Raw genomic sequence first — 9,057 nt, 5'->3', positions numbered from 1 at the left:
CTGTCAATTCTTGACAAATGTATTGTTTTCAAGTAAAAGATACATATACTGCCTGCTTTGTCCACTCTTGGAGTGCCATTCTTATGGTCTCTGGTACGTACGTGTCAAACTGGGGTTTTCTCCTGTTAATCTAGTCTCGTGTCAATTTTACTATTAGTCCAGCCATAAGAACACAACACAGGAAGAAAGGGGATTTTTCCCCAGCCCCCCAAATTCTATACCCATCCAAATTCTGTACCCATCAATTAAGCATGCAGGTGGAATAAAAATATTTTCATGCATGTCAGATTTTCAAAAATTTGTATCCCTTTCTCAGAAAGCTACTATAGAATATGCTCCACCAAAACAAGGGAGTAAATCAAGAAACAGGAAGATATGGGTCCAAGAGACAAGAGTTCAGACAGGGAGTTCCATTTGGGTAGTCAGAAGGCTCTGGACAGGTTCTTCAGGAAGATGAAAATGACAGAACATCTGTAGAGTCCAAAGATCTTTTTTAAAAAAAATTTTTCTGTAGTTATTTTTCCCTAAATGAAAGTGTTATATGAGGGCCGGCCTGGTGGCACAGTGGTTGGGTGCGCACGTTCTGCTTCTGTGGCCCGGGGTTCACCAGTTCGGATCCCGGGTGCAGACATGGCACCGCTTGGCACGCCATGCTGTGGTAGGCATCCCACGTAGAAAGTAGAGGAAGATGGGCACGGATCTTAGCTCAGGGCCAGTCTTCCTCAGCAAGAAGAGGAGGATTGGCAGCAGATGTTAACTCAGGGCTAATTGTCCTCAAAAAAAAAAAAGTGTTATATACATTATGGTACAAATCATAATAAAGAAATGCAGTTATATGTATTAATATTTCCTGTTACTGAATATTCCACTAAACATAACCATGAATTAATTATAAATTATAACGGGGCTAAGTAAAATACTAGGATCTCATAATAAAAAATTAATTGATTAGCATCTTTTCCAGTCCCTTAGGGAGTGTGTTGAGTCCAAAGATCCTTAAGACGAGCTTCAGAGACTTGGTAAAAAGTTTGGGGCTAAATTAGTAATAAATTTATTGAAAATTAAGCAAACGAAAAAAACCTCCAGGGAAAACAGAAGGTGTGTAGGAGATGAGAAGTTAGTTTTCCCGTCTTGTCTGTGAATGACATTCACTGAGCTGTCATGGTGCCAACGCTGAGAACTGAGCCAACCAAGATTACCACTGAATGGTTGAGAGCGTGGTTGGGGCAGGGAAGGAAAGAGCTAAATTCTCACCTTCTGTAGCGGAAAATCCCCGGATTATGACTAGAGCTGACAAGCTGCGCAGCAGGAACACAAGCACCTTATTTGGAGACACGAAGGTAAACACCAAAGTAATCAGCAAAGAGGCACATGTGGCCGCCTCTGGGGAGAGGAAAAGTGGCTACAGGAGGGCGGCTGTTTTTCTTCTAACAATCACGTGGAACTATGTGAATCCTTAACCTGGGGGCAGGGCTAATTTTGATAAATAACTAAATGTCCAAATTCTAGACAGGATTGACTTTATTCTCCATGCCACAAACTGGGCCTGGTCGTGGACCTCTCCAGGTTCTGGGACTTTGGGGGCGTCAGGCCATGTCCTTGCCAAACACCCTGCTTCCGCTTCAGCGCATCAGTCTGTGTCGACATCATGTCCACCCAGATGTGGGGTTCAGTGCTCGTCCTTAATGGACACCCCCTTCAAGACGTGTACCTCGTACAGAATTCACTAAACATTGGGTAAGTGGGGGGTCCAAGTCAGGCAAATGGCCCCAGCTGTTCCTGCAACTTGGGCCCTCTGCTCCCCTTCTGCCTCTGCCCTGAGGCCAGCCTGGCTTCCACTAGCTCAGTGAGTCCTGTGTGACGGATGCTTTGTAATGAAGCCCGAAACAGGCAAGGACCACCGCTCCCATTCTATAGGCTGGGGAACCAAATCAGGAGTTGTGAGTGGCTCAAGCCACAGAGCTAACGGGAGGCAGAGGTGAGATTCAGACCCAGGCCTAGAGCCCTCGGAGCTGGAACTCCCCCTCCCCGTGCCAACCTTCCCTGCCAGGGTCATTCCTGGGTCACCCTGGCAATGGACCTTCCCGGAGCTTGGTCAGGAAGATGGCTGTGGGGAGGGACCCTGAGAGCGGAGCCCCAGGCTGCTCAGGCTGAGCTGCAGAGGCAGACGGGGGGAAGCAGAGTGGAGTGGCCCTCAGGCCAGCTGCCTTGTGTGTCCTCCACCACCTGCTTGCTAGCTGTGTGGCCCTGGGCACGTCAGCCAACCTTCCTGTGCAGTTAATGCCTTCCTCAGAGAGGGCTGTGAAGGCTAGAGGAATTAAGGCGTGGTGGGTCAGCACTCCATAACTAGCCATTGCTGGTCTTCCTTTCACTAACACCACCCTGCAGGCCAGAGAAGTCCCGACTCCACCTGGCCTTTCTGTGAGTGGGGCCAATGCCCACTCCCAAGCCTGAGTTTAAGACTGTCCCAGAGCTGGGGGGCTGGGGTCAGACCTGCTCACTGGGGTTAAGTGTCAGATGCTGAGTCCAAGTTCATAGGGGTGGGGGTGGGCTGCATGGAGCCCGGAGTGTGACTGGCTGGCCTGGGGTCACTCAAGGAGCTGGCTGCACAGCTGGCCGCTTGCTCCCCCTGCCCCCCCCGTGATGACTGCAGTCCCAGCCCCTGCTGAGTGGGGTCCAAGGTGGCCGCCAAGGGTAAGGGCAGGGTGTGTGGGGATGTTTTAGCACCACCACCCTCCCCCCCCCCCCCAAGCTGGAACCACTCCCTTGTCTCCCTCCCTGCCACAAGCCTCCCAGGGTAACCCAAACATCCTGAGTGCGCTCTGCCCAGGAGGAAAGGGATTGGGGACTCCGGCTGTTTCAGGGAGGGCCCTTTCCTGCAGATCCAGAGACAGGAGTGGGCTAGAGGCCCCCTCCCCCATTGTACCCTGTTGTGCTGGCTCCCTTCCCACCAGAGCCTCAGTCCTGGTGGTTGGGAGTGGGCAGGCACAGGCTGGAGGTTCAGCACCTTGGAGAGGGGACAGTCCTGTGCCCAGATACCCGGTGTGGCCACTCACACCTGCTTTCTCAGCCTCCCAACACTGGAGGGGAGCTTCTAGGAATTTACCAGAGGGCACCCATGACGGGGACAGGCAGGATTAGAACTCAGGTCTGAATCCTGAGCCAAGTCAGCACACCTGATGCGCTTAAACAGGCCCAAGGAATGGACCCTGACCAAGCCCCAGCCAGCATCCGGGCACCTCTAACATCCACCCCAGGATGGGGCCAGACAATCCTGCACGACCCACATTCTTCCAAGAAGGCTGCAGGGCAGCCTCAGGACAAGCAAAGCCCTGGGGTGGCCCCACCATGATCTTGTCAACTGTACAGCCCTGGCCCCAGGGGTCTTTCAGCGCTGGCCTGTGGGACCTTGGTGAAGGAATGCTAAGGCAGCTTCTTGGGACAGATTTGAGTCCAGTTTGATGACTGTCGTGTTCCTTGATGCCAGAGGTCAAGGGCCTGGCCTGCGTATTCAGACGTGACAGAAACTCGGAGGCCAGAACCAGGGCCAGCTCAGAGCTGGCACACGAAGCGCCCAATAATGGCTGATGGAGCCTCTGCCTGGGCTCATTCAAGGTCTGGGGACACACGATTCAGAACTTAGTTATAAATACACGTGTTTGGTGAGTGAGGGGCGACAGGTGGAGGTGGAGCTGTACACAGCCGGTACAGGCTGGAGGATGAACGCCACACAGAGAGGAGGAGACAGACAGTCCGCCCAGCAGGGCAGGCCAGGCAGCACTCCGGGGCCTGTAACACTCAGTTGGTGGACACGCTGGCGGGGGTCTTGTCCAGGGCTGGCGGGGCCCAGGCGCCTTGGGGGCTCCGGGGCCCCAGGTCCCAGGCAGCGGCAGCAGCGGTGCGTGGGTTCAGCTCACATCATTCAGGGCCTGGTGGGACAGGAGGCCTCGTCAGTAGGACGCTAGGTAGTGAGGGGGCCGAGGTGGCCCCTCAGGGAGCCCTGGGCCGCTGTCCTGGCCCCTAGGCACTCACCTTGCGGGCAAACTCGGGCAGCACAAAGGCCGCCTGGTGCACGGCAGAGTTGTAGTACTTGAGCTGCATCTGTTCCACCTGCTTCTGCGTCAGCTGCTGCACGGGCTCCCGGAAGTTGGTGTTCTGGGGACGGGGGCAGGGGGCATCAGGGCAGTGCTCTCTGTGCCCATCTGCCTCCCTCCCATCCCCAACAGAGCCAGGAGCTCACCGGATTTTTGCTGCACAGCATGAAGCCGATCTGGCCGCTTGGGTAGGTGGGGATGGTGCAGTACGCGTAGTCCACCACGGGGAAGAGCGACTTGCAGAACTGCCGCATCTCCTTGATGAGGTCCAGGTGCAGCCACTGGCACTCGCCTGGGGAGGGTCGGCAGCATCAGCATCGGGCAGCTGGCACCGCCCTGCCCGCCCGGCCTGGACCCTCCTGCCTGCGGAGGCCCGCTCACCCTGGCAGCAGAGGATGCCGTCTTCCTTGAGGGCCGTCTTCATGAGCTGGTAATAGGACTCCTTGAAGAGACTCTCAGCAGGGCCTGTGGGGAGGCAGGAGGGGTGAGGGATAAGGAACACAGGCTGGCTGAGGCCTCCTGAGCCTGGCACTGGCGGGGGCAAGGGCCACTGTCACCCCACCACACAGACCCACATGGCTGTGAAGGGGCAGAGCCAGGATTTGAACCCAGATCTGTGGAATTCAGAAACCCACCAAGGGTGTTTTTGAGGGGTGCAGGGACCCATTGCCCCAGTATCTGAGGGTGGTCCACATTTTAACTCCCTTCCTGGGGCATTTTCATTGGCACGGCACTAGGGGAATTTCCAACCTGCATTGGGACTCGATCCCACCCCAGCCCTGACACTGGTCTATCAAGAGCGGAGAAGTGGCTGAAGAAGAAACTGGGGCCTCAGTGGGCCAAGGCCAGAGCCCCACTCTTTCCAGGTTCCCAACTACCTTCTGCACTTTGGGCAGCAGCCTGGTCCCCCTGCTCTGCATAGTCAGATTTGATGGGGAAAAGTGCACCTGAGAAAGTGCAGCTCCAGGTCCAGGGCCCCTGTTCTCTACCCTGCGGTCAGGCCTGGGCACAGACAGGGAGGCTGGCCTTCGCACTGGAGGCCGCCAGAGGGCCCGGGCCCATCCCCTGCTTACCCATGGGGTCTGAGGAGTCAGTGATGATGACATCGAAGGCATCCTGGTTCTGTTTCATGAACTCAAAGCCGTCGCCCACGTGTAGGGTCAGCTTTGAGCTGGAGTAGCCTATGGCCATGCCAGGCAGGAACTTCTTAGAGACTTGAATGACATCCTGGGGAGGGGATGGGAGGGACCAGGCTGGGCCATGGGGGTTGGGGGCACTGGAGGCAGTCGGAGTGGAGGGGCACTCCCAGCAGTCCCTCGTATAGCGCAGTCACCTCGGGCAAGCCATCCAGTTTGTGGATACCCGGTTCCCACATCTGTAAGATGGGGAGCACTCCGGTACCTCCCCCTTCCCTCAGCCCCTCATGGAGGGCTGGCTCCTGCCCGCTGCTGCTCGGCAGCATCTCCACCATCCCAGTTCCAGCCCCTAGCCCAACCGCCCATCCGAATGGCTTTCTTGCTATTTCAGAGGGTTGTAGTAATTCCAGCCTCGGCCAGGAGAACCTTCGCCTGCCTCCGCGTGGCCAGCTGCTTCCTGTTCAGGCCTCAGCTCAAACCCACCTCTCCTGGAGGCCTGCCCTGACCAGCCTCCACTCTCCCCCTCTTCCTCTCACCCCCCTGCCCCTGTCATGCCTTCATCAGATCACTCTCTGATGTCTCCTCCATCGGGTCCAAGGGGGCAGGACTGGCCCCGTCCACGCACCATGTACCCTAGCACCTAGAGCAATGTCTGCACATGGTCGACGCTCATTAAAAGCATGTTGTGTGTAATGGGCAGATGCTCTAGTGATTGGGAGGCCCTGGGCCATGCCTAAAACTTGAATTAAAAACCAGCTCTTAGCCTTACTAAGAACAGGCATCATGGCACACCTACTGTGTGCCTAGAAATATTAAGCGACTTGCCCAAGGGTCCAGGGCCAACTCAGGGCAGAATGGCAACTGGAACCAGATCCTGGCCACACTCCCGGCACTCACCTCGTCAATCTCGCACTGGACCACGGACTCCAGGGAGGAATGCTTCACCACCTCCCGCAGGACACCCCCATCCCCGCCCCCGATGATCAGCACCTGGGAGGGGGAGGCACAGTCAGGAGCAGGGCCCAGCCAGCACTGGGCAGATGCACTCACGCAGAACCATCTGGAACAAGGGTGTGTATCTCTACTCCTCTGATCCACAGGCCTCATTACTTCATTTTCTACTCTCAGAAACACTTTCCTGCCTCAGGAACTTGGCACCAGGTGTCCCCTTTTCCTGGAAAGGCCTCCCAGGGCTGCTCCCTCTAAGCTTCAGGCCTCAGCCAGAACTGTTGCAGCCGTTCACCCCCTTGTGAAATGGGCTGCTCCCCCACCCCTCCTTGTCCTTGCTAGCACTTTCTCTGACAACCACTTAGGAAGCACCTGGGCTGAGCACCAGGCACATCTGGGGCCTCCAGAACTGTTCTGTGGGACACCGAGGGCTGGGCTTCCTATCACCAGGCTCAGGGTGAATCTCAGGGGGAGCGGGGTACCTTGCGTGGGTTGGGGTGGCTGCAGAGGGGCAGGTTGGCTATCATCTCCTGGTAGGAGAACTCGTCCCTCTCTGTGCACTGGATGACGCCGTCCAACACCAGCACGTTGCCGTAGCTCTTACTGCAGGCAGGAGTGACAGTCAGGGACCTGGTTCCCCTGGGGTCGGGGCACCGTTCCCCCAGTCGCCCTAGGTGAGAAGAATCTCCCCCAACCTGCCCAGGGGTTCCAGGGGTGAGTACTGGAGGTGACACGTGGCGAGGATCGGCAGGCAGGCCCGCTGGCTGGGGGCTGGGGTTGGACTCGGGGTCCCGGCTCTGACGTGTCCCGGACTGACACGTGGAGCTGAGCGCGTTGGGTCGGCGCAGACTCCGGCTCCCTCCCCGCCGAAGAGGACCGCCCGAAATGCCGGCCCCCAGCGCAGGGAGACAGGATGCAGGGCTGGGAGGGGACCCAGGGAGGTGACAGGCCTAGTTCATGAGAACTTATGACAGTTTTGCAGGAGGAGGGACGGGCAGAGACAGCTGCGGGCGTCCAGAGGTAAAGGGCGCATGACAGGGGTCTAGCAGGAAGAGGGTGGTCTGGGCCGGGATCGGGGCAGGAGCCCCGGCTGGTTCGCGCGGGGGTGGGCAGCGGGCGGTCTGAGCTGAGAGCCGTCGCGGGGGCGCGGGGCTGGGCCGGCGGTGGTACCTGCGGAAGACAAGGATATCCTGGTACCGCGAGCGCTGGTGGTGGAGCAGCTGCTCCACCTGCAGGGACAGGGCCTGGCCGGGCCACAGGCTGCATGTCTCGCGGAACCAGCCCTCGCGGATGGCAGCGGGGCCGGGGGCGGCGGGGCCGTCGGGGCCGGGCTCCATGGCGGGCGGACCGGCAGCGCGAGGCGCGGGCCCGGGACTGAAGGCCGCGCGGAGCCGCAGCACAACGGGACCAGATCTGCCTGCCGCCCGCGCCTCAACCTAACCCGACCGGCGGGGCGGTGCCTGCGGGCGGGGGCGGGACCCAAAGCCTCCAATGGTGAAGCGGGCGCGGGTGGGCGGAGACTCCGCGGCACCGCCCCCGCCGACGCTCCGAGCGCGCTCATTGGCCGCCGGCCGGCAGCGCGGCGCCCAGTGGCCCGGCCCAGCCGTCCGTCGGCGGCAGCAGGGTAGTGCGGCCGGCTCCGAGGGGCCACGTGGGGCCTGGGCCGGGGGGCCGGGCTCCGGCCGCGGGGTGGGTTCCGGGGCGGGCCGGCGGAAGGGGTCCGGGTCCTTCGTCCGGCCCCGCGCCGACCGGGCGGTGAAGCCCCAGCGCCCCTGCCCCCTCCCAGGGATCCGGGAGGCACCGAGGGCCGCAGAGAGGGATCGAAAGGGTGCCCGACTCGGGACGGGAAAGTTGAGTTGACGTCTCGGCCTCGGTGCGAAGTTTCCGAGCGTGGGACGTGCGGAACGCCGGCTCGAGCCTTTGGGCTGGAGAAACGGGAGCCGGCGGCTACATTGTCGGGCGAAGAGTTACGTTGTTGCGCTGGAGCGATGGGGTAGACTGTATCTCTCGCCGCGTCCCCACATTTGGCTCCTTGTTGGACTTGAACAGTGTGTGGTTTGTCGGGGGCGCACGGAAGGTTTTCATTTACTTGAAAAGGACCATCACAGCCCCGAGACTGAAGCTCGGTTTAGCCATTTTCGCTTAGAGTCTCTGATCCAAGAGGGTATTATGGCTGCTGAATAAGAAGGAGTTCTCTTCTAAACGAGTTTCTAAATTTACCAGCAGTGTCCCAGAAGAGGCCAACACATGCATATTCAGCACCCAAAAAGACTGGCATGCAGTTTTTTGACAAACTGGGCCTTGCTCCTTGAAGGGCGAGAATGTGCGTTCTGTTTTTACGAAAATGTCAAGTAACTTCTCTGAATCATATTAAGCATGCTAATTACCAAATATTAAATGCTAATTGCTCTACACGTGTAGTTCTTCGCATGCCAAGGCAGGGAGATGAAACTGGCATGAGCTGCTGGTGACACGACAGGGGTTGTTTCTTGACTGATGCTTTGCAGCCTCCACTTGGAGGTAGGAAGCGCGTTTTGTGCTCTTAACCCCAGATGAGTAACAGTCATGTTTATCAGCCAGTGCACGCCTCAAGCCTTACAGCAACCATGTGCCTCGGTGAAATTTAAGCTGCTTTTTTTTTAGATTTTTAAAAAAATTTTTACCCCCCCCCCCCCCCAACCTCCCTGGTACACAGCATATTTTTAGTTGCAGGTCCTTCTAGTTGTGGCATGTGGGATGCCGCCTCAGCATGGCTTGATGAGCGGTGCCATGGCTGCACCCAGGATCCGAGGTAGAGAAATCCTGGGCCGCTGCAGCAGAGCACACGAACTTCACCATTTGGCCATGGGACCAGCTCCTAAGCTCCTTTTAAAGGGGAG

General features: G+C 57.9%; 1 protein-coding gene across 1 annotated transcript; it reads right to left on the bottom strand.

Annotated features, from left to right (window-relative positions):
* Positions 1 to 1,503: 1,503 nt before the first annotated feature.
* SRM (spermidine synthase) lies at positions 1,504 to 7,650 on the bottom strand. Its single transcript, XM_008522110.2, has 8 exons — positions 7,349 to 7,650; positions 6,661 to 6,781; positions 6,128 to 6,220; positions 5,168 to 5,321; positions 4,476 to 4,559; positions 4,241 to 4,386; positions 4,033 to 4,155; positions 1,504 to 3,929 (listed from the first exon to the last, which is right to left on the bottom strand). The coding sequence occupies exons 1-8, from the start codon at positions 7,513 to 7,515 to the stop codon at positions 3,909 to 3,911; spliced, it is 909 nt and encodes a 302-aa protein (XP_008520332.2). The 5' UTR covers positions 7,516 to 7,650; the 3' UTR covers positions 1,504 to 3,908.
* Positions 7,651 to 9,057: the final 1,407 nt, after the last annotated feature.

The sequence above is a fragment of the Equus przewalskii genome, chromosome 2, assembly GCF_037783145.1.
Source record: "Equus przewalskii isolate Varuska chromosome 2, EquPr2, whole genome shotgun sequence".
NCBI classification, from domain to species: domain Eukaryota; kingdom Metazoa; phylum Chordata; class Mammalia; order Perissodactyla; family Equidae; genus Equus; species Equus przewalskii.
Note: the sequence above shows the minus strand (reverse complement) of the source record. Positions and strands in the feature narration are given on the sequence as shown.

Excerpts from the sequence above, each read along its gene's own strand:
- SRM (XM_008522110.2), bottom strand. The coding sequence starts at position 7,515 with ATGGAGCCCGGCCCCGACGGCCCCGCCGCCCCCGGCCCCGCTGCCATC. Across the intron at positions 6,221-6,660 it reads GCCACCCCAACCCACGCAAG|GTGCTGATCATCGGGGGCGG; the intron begins GTACCCCGCTCC and ends TCCCCCTCCCAG. Across the intron at positions 3,930-4,032 it reads TGCCCGAGTTTGCCCGCAAG|GCCCTGAATGATGTGAGCTG; the intron begins GTGAGTGCCTAG and ends CTGTCCCACCAG.